The sequence below is a fragment of the Bipolaris sorokiniana genome (genome assembly GCF_000338995.1).
Source record: "Bipolaris sorokiniana ND90Pr unplaced genomic scaffold COCSAscaffold_10, whole genome shotgun sequence".
Classification (NCBI taxonomy): Eukaryota; Fungi; Ascomycota; class Dothideomycetes; order Pleosporales; family Pleosporaceae; genus Bipolaris; species Bipolaris sorokiniana.
In genome coordinates, this window is record NW_006911904.1 from 1187130 (window position 1) to 1207584 (window position 20455).

The 20455-nt window shown below is 53.3% G+C and overlaps 8 protein-coding genes across 8 annotated transcripts; 5 read left to right on the forward strand and 3 right to left on the reverse strand.

Moving 5' to 3' along the window:
• Nucleotides 1–10: 10 nt before the first annotated feature.
• COCSADRAFT_173093 (uncharacterized protein) lies at nucleotides 11–818 on the forward strand (the record flags this gene model as incomplete). The annotated part of the gene is made up of 2 exons (XM_007703789.1): nucleotides 11–151; nucleotides 294–818. The coding sequence occupies 2 exons, from the start codon at nucleotides 11–13 to the stop codon at nucleotides 816–818; spliced, it is 666 nt and encodes a 221-aa protein (XP_007701979.1).
• A 444-nt stretch (nucleotides 819–1262) lies between these two features.
• COCSADRAFT_71870 (uncharacterized protein) lies at nucleotides 1263–2911 on the reverse strand (the record flags this gene model as incomplete). The annotated part of the gene is made up of 2 exons (XM_007703790.2): nucleotides 1263–2019; nucleotides 2127–2911. Coding segments are annotated over 2 exons (1542 nt in total), but the record flags the coding sequence as incomplete, so codon positions are not given.
• A 291-nt stretch (nucleotides 2912–3202) lies between these two features.
• Nucleotides 3203–5614, forward strand: COCSADRAFT_121554 (uncharacterized protein). Its single transcript, XM_007703791.1, has 5 exons — nucleotides 3203–3527; nucleotides 3587–3695; nucleotides 3749–3866; nucleotides 3919–4771; nucleotides 4820–5614. Exons 1-5 carry the CDS (start codon nucleotides 3504–3506, stop codon nucleotides 5174–5176), a joined length of 1461 nt encoding a protein of 486 aa, XP_007701981.1. The 5' UTR covers nucleotides 3203–3503; the 3' UTR covers nucleotides 5177–5614.
• A 29-nt stretch (nucleotides 5615–5643) lies between these two features.
• Nucleotides 5644–7556, forward strand: COCSADRAFT_38535 (uncharacterized protein). Its single transcript, XM_007703448.1, has 4 exons — nucleotides 5644–6044; nucleotides 6109–6452; nucleotides 6508–6746; nucleotides 6814–7556. Exons 1-4 carry the CDS (start codon nucleotides 5710–5712, stop codon nucleotides 7483–7485), a joined length of 1590 nt encoding a protein of 529 aa, XP_007701638.1. The 5' UTR covers nucleotides 5644–5709; the 3' UTR covers nucleotides 7486–7556.
• COCSADRAFT_93890 (uncharacterized protein) lies at nucleotides 7532–8475 on the reverse strand (the record flags this gene model as incomplete). The annotated part of the gene is made up of 2 exons (XM_007703792.1): nucleotides 7532–8005; nucleotides 8146–8475. 2 exons carry the CDS (start codon nucleotides 8473–8475, stop codon nucleotides 7532–7534), a joined length of 804 nt encoding a protein of 267 aa, XP_007701982.1.
• Nucleotides 8476–11430: 2955 nt separating this feature from the next.
• Nucleotides 11431–12503, forward strand: COCSADRAFT_38537 (uncharacterized protein). The gene has a single exon (XM_007703449.1). The coding sequence runs from the start codon at nucleotides 11517–11519 to the stop codon at nucleotides 12471–12473; it is 957 nt and encodes a 318-aa protein (XP_007701639.1). The 5' UTR covers nucleotides 11431–11516; the 3' UTR covers nucleotides 12474–12503.
• An 8-nt stretch (nucleotides 12504–12511) lies between these two features.
• On the reverse strand, nucleotides 12512–13802 carry COCSADRAFT_146665 (uncharacterized protein). The gene is made up of 2 exons (XM_007703793.1): nucleotides 13587–13802; nucleotides 12512–13531 (listed from the first exon to the last, which is right to left on the reverse strand). The coding sequence occupies exons 1-2, from the start codon at nucleotides 13752–13754 to the stop codon at nucleotides 12842–12844; spliced, it is 858 nt and encodes a 285-aa protein (XP_007701983.1). The 5' UTR covers nucleotides 13755–13802; the 3' UTR covers nucleotides 12512–12841.
• Nucleotides 13803–16478: 2676 nt separating this feature from the next.
• Nucleotides 16479–19582, forward strand: COCSADRAFT_38540 (uncharacterized protein). The gene is made up of 2 exons (XM_007703450.1): nucleotides 16479–17306; nucleotides 17357–19582. Exons 1-2 carry the CDS (start codon nucleotides 16566–16568, stop codon nucleotides 19445–19447), a joined length of 2832 nt encoding a protein of 943 aa, XP_007701640.1. The 5' UTR covers nucleotides 16479–16565; the 3' UTR covers nucleotides 19448–19582.
• The last annotated feature ends 873 nt before the right edge of the window (nucleotides 19583–20455 follow it).

The following is a 20455-nucleotide window of genomic DNA, read 5'->3' on the forward strand; positions in this document are numbered from 1 at the left end:
GAAAGAAACAATGGACATTCGTGTACTCCGCCCAGAAGACATTCCGCACGTGCAACTCGCCAATATCACGAATTTGCCGGAAAATTACTTTTGCAAGTACTACCTGTATCATGCGTTGAGCTGGCCGCAACTCAGCTACGTAGCCGTAGATGTAAGTTTCCAGCACGTGACATTTACCACCCTCAACCTTGCTTTGTCTGAAAAACCCCTTCCATTCCCAATCAACCAATCAATCAATCTCTCAATTCCTCCAAAATAAAAATCGATTCTGACGAATTGAAAACAAAAAAAAGGTCTCTCGCCCCCCCCAAACCCCCTACGACCCCCCCAAAATCGTCGGCTACGTACTCGCAAAAATGGAAGAAGAACCCACCGACGGCGTGCAACACGGCCACATCACCTCTTTGTCCGTCATGCGCACGCACCGGCGCCTCGGGCTCGCGGAGAAACTAATGCGGCAGTCTCAGCGCGCCATGGCGGAGACGTTCAACGCGCACTACGTGTCCCTGCACGTCCGCGTGTCGAATACGGCGGCGCTGCACTTGTACCGTGAGACGCTGGGGTTCAAGGTGGACAAGGTGGAGGCCAAGTATTATGCGGATGGCGAGGATGCGTATAGTATGAAGATTGAGCTGGGGGATGTGAAGAGGGCGGTGAAGGAGGAGGAGGAGGAGGTTTGGGGGAGTGAGGGCGTGGATGAGGGAGAGGGCGTAGGGAGTGAGGGGCGGGAGGAGGTTAAGTTGGTAAAGATGGGGAGGGGGAGGGGGGTTGTGGATTTGGTCGAGAAGAATGAGGCTAGTACTGCTGCTGCTGCGTAGATATGGCGGTGGAAATTTGGGGGTTTCCGTGTTGAAGTGTCGTGAGATGAAAATGGACAGGAAGAATTATGAGAAAAGCGGTTGAGAAAGGAAACGCCGGTTGTAGTATGCACCAAGCAAGATTATGTGGATTAAAGCATTGAATTGGTACAAAACAAGTCTTGATACAGAGCATAGATCTATATATATCGTATCCCTCACCCCTATTTCTATGTCAAATGCCCACCAACACAAGATTGAATGCAAAATATTACAACAAGATTGTCTTACAACAGAATAAAAGAATAGAAAAGAAAAGAAGAAGAAGAAAAAAAGCCGGTTGTAGATTACAAAACCGGCAGTGGATATCACAAAACAAATCCTGAATCGTTAATTTCCCATGAAACCTTATATCCCTTCCCAAGCCGTCATGACAGGAATTGTTACGTTGCTTTCCCTTGTGTTTTACATCAAACCGCCCAGGACAACCTTACCAACGCCGCCAACCTCGCTCTTAACCCCAGCACGACAGCTATCTTCAAACTCTCTTACAACACCCGCGAGGATAATCTTCCGGACTCGTGCGTCGGCCTTGTTGAACAGGTCGCCCACAATACTGGGAACGCCTCCACCGGCCATGGCGACACTCTCGGGGGTACTCAGCATGGACAGGATGCGCGTGTAGCAATCGATGAGGACGTCGCAGAGTGTGGCAAAGGTGCTGAAAAAGTCTGGATCAAAGGGAAGTGACGGAGTCTGCAGGTGTGTATACGACTCATTTGGCAGGAGCAAGTCATCAGTCGGTGGCGAGTCGATGCCCATGCCCTCTGTGCCATTGAAGCTGTTGCTCGGGGTCAAGATAGGAAAATCACCGGTTGCGCTGCTACTACGACGACCTTTGCTACCCATGCCCATGGTCATGCCCATGTTTGCACGCTTGAACATTTGCGGGAGGCGAGCACGGCTCAGGGTTGAAGGAGTAGAGCCGTCGGCAGGGTGCATGGACTGGTACTGCTCAAACTCGATAAGTAAGGCATTGAGGGCCTTGAGGTAGTCGGCAGGCGAGTTTGCGTTGAGGTCGAGGATGGTGGGGAGGGAGAAGCCGAGGAGGAGGTAGTGGGTAGCGCGGCGGGCTTGGTTGCGTGAGGTGAAGGAAGGGAGACGGGTGAGGTCGGATTTGGAGAAGAGGAGCGTGTTGAACCAGTATATTCTGCCTTCGTGACTGCAGCGGGGGGTTGTTAGCTTTCGGAAGGGCAAGTGGGACGGAGGGCAATGGAGGAGGAGAAGAAGAAGAAGAAGAAGAAGAGGAAGAGGAAGAGAGGGCCATACGCCTTGCGAAGGTAGTCGAGCGTAGAGATGCGCTTCGAGGCGAGCTCTTGAATATGCTGGAAGACAAGGTTGGGGTTTGAGCCATTGGGGACGGGGATTGGGGCGGCAGGGGCGAGGGTGCGGTTGGACTGCTGGTTTGCGTGCAGAATGTCTTTTTGGGTAGGTGGGTGGCGCAAGGGCATGGGCACCGCCATGGCGAAAGGGTTCTTTGGCTTGTCGACGGCGCTCGAGGGGCTCTGGGGGACGTCCTGAGCCTTTTGCTTGGAGGAGCGAGTAAAGGTGGAAACGGAGAGGGTCGGGCGCTGGGGCGCGGGGGCCTTGTCTGCTTCGGCGAGGGCCAGCGTGGCCGAGGGCGTCCTCGTGTGCGACGAGGACGACGTCTTGCGGGTGCTGGACGAGTTTGTGGTGCGCAGTGAGGCCGAGCGCGAGGTGCGCAGTTGGGAGCCGAGATCGGTGACGGAAGAAGCGATGCTGTGCCTGCTTACGTGGCGGCGGCGCTGGGGGGTCGTGGGTTGCTGCTTGGTGGGGTCGTCTGATGAATCGTGGGGAGGGGGAGGGGTCGTGTTTAATCTATCAGGGACAGCAGCATCGGCAGCAGCAGCAGTGGTGGTGATGGGCGGCGCGGGCTGGACATGGAGCTGGGGCGGCGCAGTGTCTGCGGGGGCAGCATGGGAGTGGGAGAGGGAGGAGGCGGCGCCGTGTCTAGAGGCGGTGCGATGCCTGCCGCCGAAGAAGGAGGGCCGGCGGGAGAAGATGCCGTGCTGGTGCTGCTGTGTCTGCTGGTGGAGGGGGAGGTGGTGGTGGTGGTCGGCCATGGTGAGCTGAAGGCATCCAGCCAGCCAACAAGGGTGGGGGCTACCGAGCGATCAGGGGCGCTGTTTCACCCTTGAGCCCTGCCTGAACATGCGCCTACGGCCTGGCTGACGGGCTATATTTTCGATAGGCGATTGTCGATGTATATATCTAGATGTATGTATTGCGACAGCGACAACAACAAGCCGACAACACGACGCGACAGACTCGGCGGACCGGGGCGCCACGAGCTTTAAACACGAAGCGCGTTCCACGAGCACCATGCGCTGCTGCGACAATGCCAAAATTCAGGCCGTGTTTCGGTTCGCGGTGCCAGCTGATGGACTGCGCGCCTATCATCCATCCCATCCATCCCCCAGCTTGACCAACGCAGGAACAGCCAGGCCGGAGTAGGCCCACCACCCCTGCTTCTCTACCACCACCACTCCCCCTCTCCGCCATACAACCACCCCCCCAAGCCAGCAACCGCCCGCCCTGCCTGTCCTCTCTCTAACATCTAATATCCTTCCCTGCGCCCCCCTCTATTCCACAACCGCTGCCTCTGCCCCCCGCACGCCGCCCACCATGCAGCGCAGACACAGCGCCCGAGTATGTACTTAACACGCCCTCGCCCACACGCCCCAAGTCCGCCTGCTAATCCTCCGCAGGGAGAATGGATCCCCACCGAAGGCCAATGGCCCGTCGATCCCCAGCACGACATGCCAGTCTCTGACGACCGCATCTGGGTCGACGGCTGCTTCGACTTTGCCCACCACGGTACGCCCACTGCCTCTCTGCACCACCTTCACCACGCTCACTCTCCCCTCCAGGTCATGCCGGCGCAATGCTGCAGGCCCGCCAACTGGGCACCGAGCTCTATGTCGGCGTCCACTCGGACGAAGCTATCCTCGAGAACAAGGGCCCTACCGTAATGCGCCTCGACGAGCGGTAGGCCTCCTCGCTGCACCCCTAAACGCCCTGCGCCGGCTGACTGCCATAGTGTCACCGCCGTTGAGGCCTGCCGATGGGCAACCAAGGCCGTTCCCCGAGCCCCCTACGTTACGTCGCTGCCCTGGATTACCCACTACGGCTGCCAGTATGTTGTCCACGGCGATGACATCACTTCGGACAGCGATGGCCGCGACTGCTACCGCTATGTCAAGCAGGCCGGCCGCTTCAAGGTCGTCAAGCGCACCCCAGGCATCTCGACAACCGACCTCGTTGGCCGCATGCTGCTGTGCACCCGCTCCCACTTTATCCCCTCGCTCGACAAGCGCTTGTCTGGTGAAGAGGGTCCTGGCGACGAAGCAGAACGCACAAAGGCCGGCCAGGAAATGCTGCAGCGCATCAAGGACTATGCGACCGACGCCTCGGGCCGTGCCCCTGGCTGTGATGTCTGGTACTGGCATGCTTCTCGACCCGTCAAGCTACGGAGAACCACGACCAGCGCCGTTACAAGCCCCACCCGCCCCGATCACCCCCGCCAGGAATCTACGGCCTCGCAAGTAGGCCCCGTCAGGGAGGAAAAGGGCAAGTTCAACCAGATCGTTCAGGGCAAGGGGCTCAAGGAGGGCCAGTCGGTCGTCTATGTCGATGGCGGCTGGGATCTGTTTTCCTCTGGCCACATTGAATTCCTGCGCTCCGTCACGCAATGCGAAGAAGACCGCGCCAGGGAAAACGGATGGTTCACGGAAGAAGCCAAACTGGAGCGCATACAGAAAACTGGCGAAGACTACGGCCCGGTCTTTTTGATTGCCGGAATCCACGACGACGAGGTCATCAACCACTGGAAAGGCATCAATTACCCGATCATGAACATTTTTGAACGTGGTCTATGCGTTTTGCAGTGCAAGGTACGCCCCGCTTGGGCGATTTTTGTAATTACATACTAACTTGTTCAGTACGTCCATGCTACCATTTTCGGCGCTCCTTTCTCCCTTAGCAAGGCCTTCCTCCACGCCCTCCCGTATTCGTCTCCCCTAACCATCTACCATGGCAAAACTACCTTTATGCCACTCCAGTTCGACCCCTACGCTGTGCCCAAGGCGATGAACATTTACTGCGAGATTGGCGACCACGGCTTCCAAAACGTCAATGCCGCCGAGATTGTCGCCAGGATCATGAAGGGCAGGGCTCTGTATGAAGAGAGACAGCGCAAAAAGGGCGAAAAAGGCATCACCGAGGATGCAGAAAAGCTTCGACAGGAGATGGAGCGCGAGCAGAGGAGGAGGGAGGTTGAGGGCCAGTTTGGCCTATGATATTGTGGTCGGCCTTACTTAGTCGTGGCGCTGCACGAGTGTGGGTAGTGCGTTGGGCTTCTTTGGCTTGGCCATGAACCAGACCCGGCGTTTCTGCCTTGATTGTCAATAGACGCCAAGTCTAGACTGAACCTCGAATTGATCCTTGTCGCAAGGAACAGCCTCAGTTTCTCTCCACGATGAGATCCAGATCGCTCGCATCAACCTTGATTGGACCCTCTCGCTTGTATTCAAAAGCAACACTAGGGTCTTAGTGACATCACCACCATGGCCACCATGGCCAGCCGCTGACGGCGCCTCCTCAGGCACACGAATGTTACACCGCGTCGGGCATTACCGGTATAGGGCAAAGTGCCATGTGATTGCCCCAACACTCCACATTACCCTTTCTCCCAACCCCGCCAGTCTCCGCACTTGGGGGCAGGGGGGGGCCCTTTCCTAAGGTGGATCAATAATCAAAGTAGCGAATTTCTCAAGATCCCCTCATCTTCAGCCACCAGCTTTGCACACTGTGAAATGCAACCTTTCTTGTCATGACTATTGTAACCCCAGTTGCTGCTTTCCTCCTCATAGCCGTCGGCCTATTGCATGCTGTGATCAGGTTCTGGCAAAACAGACATGCTCTACCTCTGCCCCCAGGGCCCAGGGGAATCCCTATACTGGGAAACGTCCACGACATGCCCAAGCCAGGCATGCTCGAGTGTCATCACTGGTTGCAGCACAAGGAGCTATATGGCCCCATTTCCTCGGTGACAGCCATGGGCCAGACCATTATCATCATCAACGACCCTACCATTGCTCTCGACCTCTTGCGCGACCGCTCTGCAATCTACTCGTCACGCCCTAGTCTCGTCTTTGCCGGTGACATGTAAGTGTCTTTGTTTGTTCTGGGATGCATGGGTTGATGTTAACTACGATTCTGTTGCTTATAGGGTGGGTTGGCGCCATGCCACTGTCATGATACCCTACAACGATGTGTGGAAGATACACCGGAAGAATATCACAAAGATTACGAGTACAAGTACATCGCTTTCTGTGTTTGACCGCGTCCAAGAGGCCGAAGCCGCGCGGTTTCTGGTCAATATGTTGGAGTCGCCAGATCGGCTGTTTGAGCATGTTCGTAAGGAGGCTGGGAGTGTGATTTTGAAAATCACATATGGATACAATATTGTTCCACATGGAAAGGATCCACTGGTTGATGTGGCGGAAAAAACCATGGAGCAGTTTGCCGAAGCTACTGTCCCTGGGCGGTGGGCTGTTGACATTTTTCCATTCAGTTCGTTGTGTACCTTCCTCAGAGACCATCGAGAAGTACTTTCTAACCTCGTTAGTGAAATACATACCCGACTGGATGCCCGGTGCAGGCTTCAAACGCACAGCAAAGGAAATGGCAAAACAGCTCGATCAATGCACAACCCGGCCCTACCAATTTGTCAAGCAGCAAATGAGGGAAAAGAGACATACGCCGTCCTTTCTCTCCCAAAGCATAGAAAGTGCAGATAGCACCCCAGATATGGAATTCTACCACAAATGGGCAGCCCTGGCCCTCTACCTTGGCGGCGCAGACACCGTGAGTCCCCTTATTTACGCACTCATAACCGCATTTCCAAATCAAAAACTCACTCCAATCCCACCAGACCGTCTCAGCAATAACAACCTTCTTCCTTGCAATCCACCTCTTCCCCACGGTCCAATCAAAAGCCCAACAAGAAATCGACTCTTTAACTCACGGTCTTCGTCTCCCCACCCTAGCCGACCTCCCCAACCTCCCATACATCTCCGCCATAGTCCAAGAAACACACCGCTGGCACCTCGTCGCTCCCATGGGGATCCCACATACGAGCACGAAAGAAGATGAATACCGGGGTTACCGCATACCCAGGGGCTCAGTCATACTAGCGAACAACTGGGGCTTCATGCATGATCCGGCCGTGTATCGCGATCCCATGGCATTTCGACCTGAGCGCTTTTTAGCTTCAGAGGGGAGAGAAGCGGAACCAGACCCGCGGACGCACGTGTTTGGATATGGGCGGAGGATCTGTCCGGGGAGACAAGTAGCAGATCACGCGCTATTCGTCACAATTGCACAGACACTTGCTGTTTTCAACATTGCTCCCAGCGTAGACGCACAGGGACGTGTGAAGCGGAGCGAAGTCAAGTTCGAGCCTGGCACAATAAGTCGGCCCGTGCCGTTTGAATGCTGCATCACGCCTCGATCGAAGACACATATCGAGTTGATTCAGGATGCGGAGAAAAGGTTTGCGTATGAAGAAAGCGATGCGAGGGAACTCGAACAAGTGAAGTGGTAGTTATACGTCTCACATACACCCTACATTACATAGATACATAGACACATCACACAACAACCACCCTCTCCCTCCTCAACCACCCCACCCCCCCATACACCGCACTTGCCACCGCACTCCCCAAAAACGGCCCCACCCAATAAATCCAATGATACCCCGTGAAACCCACCACAACCGCGGGCCCAAAACTCCTCGCGGGATTCAAACTCGCACCCGTGTAATACACACTACACACATGGGCCACGAACAATGACGCCCCTATATAAATCGGCTTAGCCACCCCTCCCTCTAGCATCAGGATGGTAAGAATTAGTTGGGACGTAACAAACGCTTCGAGGAACAAACCGCGAGTAATGGAGATGGAAGGTAAGAGAGTTGTCGCGATTGTGAGTGGCCCGGGGAGTAAGGCAGAGATGAAGGCGGAGGCAGCGATGGAGGCGAGGAGTTGGGAAGCAATGGTTTGCGTGGCGCGGTGCCAGTGGATTTTGCGGGTGAGGTAGAGTGCTGTTGTTACCTTTTGACACTAATCATTTATACATGCACATAATTTGGAGCGAGGGGGGGAATTAGGGGGGTTACGTACAGCTGGATTCTATATCATGTCAGTAACTAGGTTGATTGGAGTCAAGGGAGGAGGAAAAAAAAAGAAAAAGAACGGCATACGAATTTCCCACCGCTGATGTCGGCGAAGATGGCTACGTTTACGGCGAGTGAGGCACCAAAGGCGAAGGCTATGTAGAGTAGTTTTGATACGTCGGGAAGTGGGTCGCCGCTGCCGGATAGCTCTTTGCTGCCGGCTGCGTTTAGGGCGATTTGTGTGCCGGTGAAGGCGAGGGAGAGGAACATGAAGGTGCCGATGAACTCGCCGATGAAGGCGGCAGCTTCGGTGCGGAGGGTGTGGTGGGCACGGGGGGTTTGGGAGGGGGTTGTTGTGTTAGAGGAGGGTTTGTGGAGGGGGAGGCTGGGAGGTTGGTCTTTGGGGGTGAGGGACATGGTTGATGAGTAACTTCAGGAGGGTAAGGAGAAGATGGGAGATTTTCTTTTTTGGGTTGGGAAAATGGGAAGGCTTCTGGGTTGGAGAGGAAGAGGAGGGTGTGGGATTTGTATTCTGATGTTTGGGTCCGATATCATGATACAGTGCGGTTGTGTGAGTATAACTGAGCTGTAGTTCCCCCACTTTCAGACTTGAACGGTAGATTGTTAGTTCTGAACGAACCTATTGTTGGAGGGATAGTCGGTACACGACGTTGAGTGCTGTGTCTTGGATATGCTAGTGCCATGCCGTGGAGACGGATGGGCTGTGATTGTAGGATTTGGTGCCCCAAGTCCAATGCAACGGATGCAACACAGACCTGGTCGCCTGACTTGAAGACAGCGGCAGAATATTAGCTACAGGGAGATACTTTTCTCATTCGATCTGTTCTTTGTTTTCGATAACGGTCTTGCTTGGTGTAGGACAGATTTGGGTAACATATGCTCTGGCGTAAACCGTATGTATCTTGTGTAGGTGATGGCATCAAAACGTACCAATGACCTTACTGTCGGGTGTTTATGTATGTATATCTGCGACAAGAATACGGAGTGGTGTTGGGAAGTGGTGCAATCTTGGAACAGGCAGTCAGTGACTGCCGTCATTTTGACAGGCCGGTAAGATTGGTCACCCCAGGCGCTTTCTGTACCTTAGCCTCGACTGGACTAGCCTCAAAGGGTCCCATTGATGGAGCGTCAACTATGGAATAATGTCTACAATCACATCTTTGTTAGATGTATATATATAGCATAAAGCAATACTAAAAAAAATTCTTCTAAACTAAAAAAGCAATCCCAGGTCTCGTCGTAGAATCTATCTCCTTGTGGTGTCAGAACATAGTGCTTGTTAGTTTCATCAAAAACAGTGATTGTAACTGGAGAAATTTTCCTTGCACGCACAAGCACGTAGGACAATGTATGTGAATGGTCGTCTGAAATAACAGGCGTACAACATATCCTGCCAGCCCTATCTTGAATCAAGGCTGGTACCGAGCCTACGGTACTGCTGTTGCACACTCTACCTTCAGCTAATTTGCTTTTGTGTAGCTTTTGTAAGCAATCATCTTGCACGCAAGCTTTCACAGCTCCAACTCCAAAGACAGTGGTGTCGACTCCGCAATCAGGAGAGGTCATCTTCAATGTCACACTAGCACATCTAGCGCTTCTGGTGTGTCGTGCTCGCTGCAGTCAAAACCACTATGTTGGGTCATTCCCGTCGCACAGGCCACATCCGCTTCGCGCCAATGCGCTTTGTCAGTACATTGTGTACCGGTGTTGGCGGGATGATTTGTTTTCAATATCAGACTAAAGGGACATGGCGACCTCACATAGCTTGAGATGAAACTAGACTGGTTATAAGCTGGGTGTTGTTTTCAACAACGAGTCCTTTGAACTACTTATACCTGCGCTTCGATCTTCAACGTGCATTAAATTCTGATTCATCGATACTGGAGTCTCACCCCTGACTTCACTAGGCTGAGCTGGTAAACTGATAGTAACTGCCTAGACGAGATGGTGGACCAAACCTCACGTCACCCTGATGACGTCGGAGGTTTCTTTAGTCTTACCGGTCCTTCATAGCGAAGGTCACGGTTCAGACTCCGACGCTCGCTGGGTGCTGAGTCAATACTAGCACCAACACCGGTTAGGAAGCGGAGTTACTTCTCTATGAGTGCATACCAGTCTTTTGCACATGGCCCACCGCTCTCCACTATACACTTTCATCGACGATGTCTATACCATCATTCTGCAGGCTTTCTGATCATATATCCAAGCATCAACAGCACAAAAATACATACCTAAGGCTATAAATGTCAAGAAAAGATAAGCCATGTGTGTGCCACACAAAGTGCACATGATTGTCTACCAGGTTTTGGCCTATTACGTACCTACAGTCGAGTACTGCAGGCATCCGCAACGGACGGGAAACTATATGTATTTGGGTCAAGATCAGCGATTCTAGATCTGCAAATCGCAAACGCGGGACGTCAACGTCAACCGTCTGTCAAGATACCCCACATCCGGCGTACTACTAGGCCAAGCGTTGCACTAGCGCTCGAACATCCTACTCCAAATGGACGGATCAAATTAAGCGATCGTAGAAATCCTGGATAGCCGCTCTCCCGCTCCGGCAAAAGCTTAGTCGTTGATGGTGCGCGGGGGACAGCACCTGGACATTATCCAGAAAAGGCCGGTTGTTCCTAATTTGGAGTTAAATTCACCAGCCACGTACGAAATCGTGCGTCTTTTTTTCTATCTAATCAGGTTATAGCCACAAAAAGTATATTGAACTGGTTCCAATTGGCAGGTGTAGTGTAGGGATATGATTGGTAGTGTCAAACTAAACCCAAAGTTACCCATAGAAAGCAAAAAGAGTATTTGCAATGACGAAGGTTTTTGTGTTGAGGCTGGATACGTTAGATGGAAAGTACGATGCGAAAGAGCAGCGGGCCCAATTTAAAAGCATTGCAATGTTTCTGTCAGTTCCTTCATCGCATCAACCACAGCAAGTATGCGCTCCACGGTTTTACTTCTCCTCGCTACCCCCTCGGCGCTAGCTTTCCCATGGCTCAAACCCGAAGGTCTTGAGGCTCTCTTGAACCATCCAGAAGCACGCGCTGAAGTTAAGCGTCAGCTGCAAAGTCGAAATGCTGCTTCAGTGGAGCCTCGCCAACTCGTAGACACCCTCAAACCTGTTTTGGACCCTCTACTAGGACTCATCCCGACATCCGACTCTGTGAAGGGGTTGAGGAGGTTCCCTGAGGGTATGTATACTGTATTTAGTTCACACAGGTTACTAACGAGTCCCAGCCGACTACCCTTTCCAGCCTCCTGGCCCTACTGACCAGCGTGGCCCTTGCCCTGGTCTCAACACATTGGCAAATCATGGATGTAAGCTCTGCACTATAACGTTACCTTGTATTCAACTAACAAGCCCAGACATCCCACGAAACGGCATCGCGACCATTGCCCAAATCCAAGCCGGAACACAAGCTGTCTTCAACATGGCCCCAGACCTAAGTGCGCTCCTCGCCACCGGCGGAGCCCTCGACGGCGGCGACATCCTCTCCACCAAGATGAGCATCGGCGGACCGGACGCACGCGTAGGCATCCTAAATGGCGCGCTCAACTTCCTCCTCGGCACCCCCTCGGGCATCGCAGGCCACGGCAAATTCAACGAAGGCGACGCCTCAGCCACACGCTTCGACTTCTACCTCCAAGGCGACAACATCTCCTTCCAACCCTCCCTCTTCAAGCAACTCCACCAGCAAGCCCTCGCCCACGGCAACGGCACCTATAACACCGACGCCATCAAAGAGCACTTCAAAACCCGCTACGCCGCCTCTCGCGCCGCAAATGCTCAATTCTACTTCAACCTCCCCTCCGCAGGCGTCGTAATGGGCGCCTACTACTTCATACCCGGTTTCTTCTCAAACGGCACCATCGCAAACGAAGCTTCCATCACGAGTTTCTACGGCGCGAAGCCCAAGCAAGGCGGGAAGTGGAACGACCCGGAGTTGGAATACACAAGCGTCCCCGAACGCATTCCAGAGCAGGGCTGGTACCGCCGCGCGACACCCATGACGGTCGTCGAGGCCGCCGCAGGTATCCTGGACGTCTATCTGTACGCTAGACCGGCGATCGGGGGAGCGGGCGCGGATCAGTCATGGGTTGTGGGACCCGTGGATTTACCTAACAACCCCCAGGCGCTGTCGTGTTTCCTTTATAATGCTGTCTATGCGAATTTCCCGAGTGAACTATTCAACTCGGTGGTGCTGGTGCAGAGTGTGGTTAATTTCTTGAGTGGCATGTTAGTGCCGGGGTTTAAGGCGTTGGGGTGTCCTAAGGATTTCCCGGATATGAGTGGGTTCAACTCTGCGGGTTATGATGAGTGGGCAAAGGGGTACACGGGGGAGGCGAAGACGAAGGCTGTGGGGAGTGGGTGGTATAGGAAAGGGTGAAATAATAATAATAATAATAATGTTGGCGGTGCTTGTGTAAATCTCGTGGCTGAGATAGTACGCAGAGTCGTTTCAATTGTTCTGTTGAATGTCATTTGTTGGGCTCAATTACGGCTTGCCGAGCATCTCGCTTCTAGTAATACTGATTTTTTTGTCTGTGTCTACCGAGCTTAGCGTCTTGTCACACGGGATGTGCAGATGTTCGAGTCGCTCGCTATCTGTCAAGAAAGACAGCTGCGGCTCGATACGAGAAACTAACCGAGTCAAGTCGAACCTTTCCCTACACAGTATCTCATAAACACCAACCACTTCTATATTTGTTTTTTTCTTGTCATTTCGGGCAGCAAAGCTATCATGTCGATCCACTGTCATTCGACAACATTGATCCCGTATGCTCGATAGGGAAAATTCTCTAGACTGTGCCTCATCTCCACCAGTCCATCCTCTGACATCAGGCGTCCATCTTCACCAACCACAGGACCTCTCGCTTCGCCCTGAACAGGAGTTGCATAGTCGGGTACCTGACGATCCTCCTCTGTTCTCCCCATCAAGACATCCATCTCGCGTCCCTTGCAGACCCGTGCTAAGCCCGGATGTGGCACCCACACCACACGCATGCCAGCCCGCCGTGCGGCTTCGACCCCCGCGATCGAGTCTTCAAAGACTAGACATTCGCGGGGCTCAAGCGGGCGCTTTTCACGCGCCGTGTTGGCAGCATTCAGCCGCTTAAGAGCAAGAAGGAATATATCAGGCTCAGGCTTCTTCTTGCTATCCGACATTTCTGGGTCGTCGCCGAACACTTGCAACGCCGAGTCTTGGAATGCTCGCCCAATGCATGGGAGATGTGATGTCTTCAGCGCAAACTTCTCACGCCCTGCGGAGCTAGCTAGCGACAGCAGTATAGGTGGCGTGGTCTGGAATTTCAGCGTACCAAGGAGATCATCGATGCCGGCGAGCGTCTCGCTGTTCTTGAACAAATGTGTATGTGCTTTCTCTTTTGACGCCCACTCCGCTGGGGAAAGTGGTACCTGCGCCCAAGCGAGAAGACGATTGGTGCCCTGCATACAAACATGAGGAGCTGAAGATTGCTTTTGATTGTGGGGGGACCCTTACACGTGAGCCTCTGCTCTGCTGCGTGGCTTTAATGGCCCAGGGGTATTCGGGCCTTCCGCATTCGCGCAGTATGTGGTTGTAAATGGTGGTATAGATGTCCTCTGAGTTGATAAGGGTGCCGTCCACGTCGAATATGCACGCCCGAACAGGCGGTAAGGTTTGAGTCATGAGTGGCTGTCAGAATCAAAAGCCTAATTTAGAGGCTGCTGGCTGTGGCGCAGATGTTGAGACTTGATGGCGATTAGACCTGCCAGGCACTCTTCTACTATCGTGGGTGCCGTCCCCACCGGTCTACCCCGCAGTGGCTAGCCGGGCTGGGCCTAACTCGCGTCGTACAGTGAACTTTGCTGAAGCCATCGCGCTCCCTGACACCACGGCTATCGAGGTTTTGTTGAGGTATATACGTAACTACGATCTCTACGCTTCGCTTACCCTGTGTCTACATCGCCGGTTACTGTCAAAGCGCCTGGAGTGGGCGGTGGGTGCTGGAAGGCTGAAAGGAATAGGTGCCAGGTGATACGCATACCAGATGGGACATGTACTCATCCTCATGGATGTAGTACATAGTAAGCGTATGCAGGGCAAACGGGTTATCTACACAGGGTTCAAGGGCCCGCTTATTCACCATGTACACAGTAGTTAAGGATACAAAGGTCCAAAATGAAGCGATAACGCTGAGGCAATGAACATGCTACCTTGGCACTATGAACGTGACCATAAAAGGCCTTGCAGAGCTGTCAACAACACCCACCCGACGGGACGGCCCCAATGGGTGTAGTTAGAACGCCCGCCGCCATGTTGTTCAGCTAGTCCGGCCCTCATCAGGCCTCCAATGGCGTTACTTGCCGGTGGGCCTCGCTTCAATTTTGATAGCAGTGAGTACTCACGGCAAACTAGTCTTTGCTTTGAATCGCCCAGGACGATTGGCGAGATGCAATGTTACCAGGGCGTGCTGGTTTATGTGTCCGGCACGTGGACAGCGCCTCTGAAAAAATTATCCTCGTTTATACATGAGCTCCATTTGCTCATGACTCGACTGGGTAACCATTTTGGTTGAAAATGGTACTCGGCCGAGTATGTTGCCGCAGGATTTGAATTTCCAAAGACTTTTGGTAATGGAAGACTGCGTCTAATCGTTGGGCAATGGAGGATTTGAAATGTTCAGTATGGTAGCTAGTTGCCTGGATCCTGGATACAGCACTGTCACTGTGCAAGGCTGGTCTTGGCGCCCAATGCGTATAGGCAAGATACTCGTGTGATAAGTCAAGAAGCCAGGAGATTGTGCAGAGATAATTCGTAAAAGGGGCGACGCTAAAGAGATGCCATTGGTTGCGAAAGGCCAAGAGTGCTCCTTTTTGGCGTCGCCGCTGCTTGGCGGCTGGGTTTATGCAGGGCAGTCGACGGCCTCGATAAAGGTCGGAAGTAGGTGTGCGAAGCGCTAATACTCTCTTGGGTCCGAAGGTGGTACACAAAACGGTGTGTGAAAAGCATGACTCGAACTATCATGGAACAAACGGCTTTCCAACCGACGACTTGGTGTACTCCGGTGAATCAATCTAGGGCCGTGGACAGAAGCAAAGTTGAAAAGATAGTGGCCCACAGGCTTTGAGCATGCATGTGAAGGCAGCCAGGGTTCCCTAATCCTATTCTTGCGTAGTTTGGCGATGAAAAGAGCCGCGTAGGATGCGTGACTGGCATGCACGCGTTGGCTCCCGCCAACTCAGCTGCTGGACGAGTAAAGTGGCGGCGACGTTGGACAGGGCTGAGCGAGGTATACTCCCAGCTGCCTTAGCCCCGGGTCACATGCCTTTACCTACCCAGCCACAAGCCTACTACCACCAGACGGCCTCTCTTGGCCATCTCCACGAGGAGCCATGTCTTTGCGCGCTAGTAAGGCCACTTTTTGCTGTCTGTTTCCACACTGGGCTTTTGTTTAGCGCCAGTATAATATTATCTTACCAAGAATGCCTTGCGGGGCGGCTCGCATGAGCGACAGGGCCTTGCCGTGAGCTTTGCAAGGGGGAAACATCTGCTGCCTGTTTTGCCCAATGCTGACACGATTCCATATCTATCGACCCGCTGGTGTGCATCGGCCAAACCGCTCCAAATCGAGTGTGCTCAAGTGCCAAATTCATTGATGACGACGACGGATTTGGTGTTGCACCCAACGCTGTGGGCTGCCGGGTTGGTGACGCTAGCTGAGTCCCAGAGACCAGCGGTGCTAAACTTAGCCCACGTTTGCACCCTCGTAACTACTCTTCCGTCAACACCACACTATATGCCGCGAACCCAACTCGGCCTCAGGCCTCGGACGCCGGACGTGTGCGCTGTCATGGCGCGACCTGGATCCTCACATGGGCCCCATGGGACCACACCGCAGTCATTCGCCTGCGGCCATTTGTTCAGGCATGCTACCACAAGCCCTCAGCCTGGAGTACTCCTCCAGTGCGTACCCATCCACGTCGAAACAGGAAACTTTGTGAATAGATAAATTGAATCCCTGGCTTAGCTCTGTGCTTGATTGGCCGGGATAAGGCACGATACCCATCCGGCGAGAACCAAGCTGCGGGACGCACGCCCTAAGCGAGTAGCAACGAGATAGCGACACTCGGCCTCTTCCTATTCCGCTTTTCAGCCGTAATACGGGGACCATGACTATTGAATCGGTCCAGTTTTTTTCTAGTTGCTTCCTGCTCGCCCTCGCCGCCACAGCCATGCAACTCACCCGTCGCCTAGCTAAACTACCGAAGCTGACTGACTAGGTTTTCGTTGTGTCGAAGTGACCGGATTAGGCGTAGCATTGGCCAATGTCCCGATCTCGTCGCTGTCTGCCATTATGAGAAACATATATAGATATCGGTTGGGGTGCCATCTAGATTTCACAGGGCTCATCGACCGGGCGATCATTCCTGCCTGTCGAGACTTTTCTCGGTACTGTCTTCCTCTGTCCTTCGGTTCTGCCATCGTTTCTCGCCTCACATGGCGCCCCCTCATGCTCTCAGGCTATCCCACAGCCTGCTCCTGGCACTGTCTGTAGCATCTACAGTCAGCGCACAGGAACCCAAAGTCGGATGGCACGCTGAAGGTTGCTATACCGACTCCGTCCAAGCAAGGTCGCTGTCGGCACCCTTTGGAGTAACTGGTGGCATGACGAACCAGAAATGCAGAGATGCATGCCGAACAGCATTCTTCACCTATGCTGGTACCGAGTATGCCGGAGAATGCTTCTGCGACAACCAATTGCGGAATCAAGGCCGACCGGCTCCCGACGGTAACACGGGATGCAACATGGCCTGTAACGGGAACCAAACAGAAATATGCGGAGGTCCTGACCGATTGACCTTGTGGAGGTTCTACACAGGCAATGAAGTCAGCACCTCATCCTCTGCTGTTTCCAGTGCTCCAGTTTCCAGTCCGGCCGTTTCCAGTGCTGCCGATTCCAGTGCTGCCGCTTCCAGTACTGAAGCTCCCGCTACTACCACCACACCTACGACTACTGCTCAAGCCAGCACGTCCAGCGCCCCACCAGCTGCTAGCGGTCTTCCTCAAGGCTTCGAATACAAGGGTTGCTACGTTGATGGACCTGGATTCCGTATTCTCAACAACCAACAACCCGATGACCAGCAGATGACAGTTGCATCATGCACCAGGAAATGTGCCCAGGCCGGTTTTGAGATCGCTGCCATGGAGTATAGCTACCAGTGTTTCTGTGATAACTTTGTGAGCATTACCAACGCCCTTCATTCGTACTCAGATACTAACTTCAACAGGTCAGGATGGGAGGCGCACTGGCTCAGTCCGAGTCCGAGTGCAATACCAAATGTGCCGGAAATCAAGCCGAGACATGTGGAGGTCCCAACAGGATGAGCATCTATTCCAGCCAGGATCCCCTCAAGATTTATCAGCAACCAAAGCCCATACAGACTGTGGGTGGCTGGAAGTACCAAGGCTGCATCACTGATATCGGTGGCCAAGTTTTCCCGTGGAAGTCTGTCAACGAGACTGGCAATTCACCAGAATGGTGTCTTAACAAGTGTCAAGAATTCGGCTTCATGTATGCTGGATTGGAGTATGGCCAGGAGTGCTTCTGCGGTGATCTGGATGGCATCGAGAAAGCCGGTTCCAAGCCCGCCCCTGAGTCAGAATGTAACATGTCATGCCCCGGTGCACCTGAGGCAATCTGCGGCCAGGGTAACCGTCTGTCCTATTACAAGTGGGAGGGGGCTGATCCACTGTATGTGTGGAACTACCCCAAAGGCAACGCGGCTGGACGTTATGAGTTCTTGGTCGGTGGTCCAATTATTCCATTGATCTCGCAGCCCGCAGTCAATGGCAAAATTTCTCTCCTCGAGAAGTACGGAACTGGAGAGCCCAACTCAACCGGTGCTTACGAGCTCGACCCTTCGATTGGAGGTGACATCTTCCACGCCTTCCGTGAGTTGACCGGTATTAAGACCGACATCTTTTGCGCTGCTGGTTTGACTCTACCTGACCGTGCTGGTCGCCAGATCAACATTGGTGGCTGGTCAACTGATTCCTTGTTCGGTGTGCGCATGTACACGCCAGACGGCACGCTTGGCGTCAACGGTACCAACAACTGGCAGGAGGATGTGAACACCGTGAAGCTGCAACAAGGTCGCTGGTATCCTACCGGTCTCCTTATGGCTAATGGTTCAATGCTTATCGTCGGTGGCCAGGACGGCTCTAACGGTCCCCCCGTGCCGAACATGGAGATCCTACCCAAGGCTGGAGCAGTCAAGCACGCACAGTACTTGCAAGACACTGACCCATACAACCTGTACCCCTTCCTTGTCGTACTTCCATCCGGTGGTATCTTCATCCAGTACTACAATGAAGCCCGCATCCTGGACGAGGTCACTCTCGACACCAAGACCATTCTGCCAAAGGTTCCGGCTGCTGTCACCGACCCTACAGGAGGCCGAACCTACCCATACGAGGGTACTCAGGTTCTCCTTCCTCAGCACTACCCTTACACCGATCCTCTTGAGGTTCTCATCTGCGGTGGCGCAGCAAAGAACCCGCGCTATGGACTTGACAACTGCGTCAGCATGGCACCAGATGTTGCCCAACCCAAGTGGACAATTGAGCGTATGCCATCCCGTCGTGTCATGTCCTGCATGGCGTCTCTCCCAGATGGCACTTTCTTGATCCTGAACGGAGCCGAGATTGGTGAAGCTGGTTTTGGTCTCGCTGAAAGCCCTAACCTGAACGCTGTCTTGTACGACTCCAGGAAGCCCAAGCACCAACGCATGAGCGTCATGGCCAACACCACCATTGCGCGCATGTACCACTCCGAGGCTGTAGTAATGGACGACGGAAGAGTTCTTGTGTCTGGCTCAGACCCGCAGGACAACGTGAACCCCCAGGAGCATCGATTGGAGGTCTTCCTTCCCCCATACCTCCTCTCTGGAATCCCGCAGCCAACCTTTGATCTTCCTCAGAATGACTGGAACTGGGAGGCCGACTACTCTTTCACTGTCACATCTAGCGCAGGTGGACCCATCAAGGTGTCGCTTATGGGAGCCGAGTCCAGTACGCACGGTAGCTCCATGGGTGCACGTATCCTCTTCCCTCAAGTTACATGCTCAGGAAACGCTTGCTCCGTCAAGGCGCCCAAGGGACCATATATTGCACCACTCGGCTGGTATCGTATGTTTGTCCTTGCGGGAGACATCCCTTCGCACGCCAAATGGATCCGACTCGGTGGTGATCCTGCCGGCCTAGGAAACTGGCCTGATGTTCCGGCTTTCAGGCCATTGCCCGGTGTGGGACCCGTTCGTGCAGCCAATGCTCCTACGACCAGGTCAGAGCCCGTTGTGGCTCGTAGCTTCCGCGGTTGAAGCAACTGATGGATGACATCCGTCCCCTAATGACCTTTCTCCCATACTAATCCTTTATGTGTGTCGTCCCTACTAAGGGGACTGCAGTTCCTTGACTGCAAGTAGTCATAATTGTAATTTCATGTAACGACCCCATTATCGAATGTGCCTGTTTGCTTCGTGCGTGAACTAAGTGAAGAGTGAATGCATCTTGTTTGAAGTGGACTACCGTCGGTACTTGTTTGACTAAGAACAGCTGATGTTGGTTGTAGAAGCAGCGAATCGTGGCGACCCACGTATTTCGTTGAGTAGGGCGCAGCTCTCTCTGGTCGTGCGATGGGGGAAAGCAAAGTGTGCCAGTTCGTGCTGGTTATTGAGGCAGTGATTTCTAGGTAAGGGATAAATATGACAGAGAAGTGATTAAGTATGCAGTCGCTGCGGAGGTAGCAAATCTCGATAGAAAGTTTTGGAGACGACGGATTAAGTAAAGCAGATGATGTGTCACTGTGGGCTGAGTATAGTAAGGGTTTGTAGTCTTGGCGCAGGGTCCCAGTCGTCTACTTTCCTCGAACTATAGCTGTGAAGACAGCTTCTTACATAGCTATCTATACTCTGACTGGTCAACAGTTCACGCGTGGCCGTCTCGCGTAAATGTTCTGCCTCAGCTATTACTGACAGCAGCCACCGAGGGCCAGTGGGGTCATCTGCAAATCACAGCCGCAGGTAGTTGTAACCTCACGTACGCCCATCATCCTGTCTCCCAAACTATTTTCAGCCCTCAAGCCTGTGTGTCTCATTCTACAGGAACACCTAGTGCAGAGAGTACCAATTCAAGAACCCTTTGAAAGTAACAACCATAACAAACCCAACAATTAACACTACGCCCCACCATGGACGGTTCTACTGCAAAGGCAAACCACATCCGACTCGAATTTTGTTATCATCTCAATACGCCAAAATACTCCACCAACCCCGAAGGCATCTGCAAGTGATCAAAATGACTATTCCTAATAGATACAGAGGTGTGGG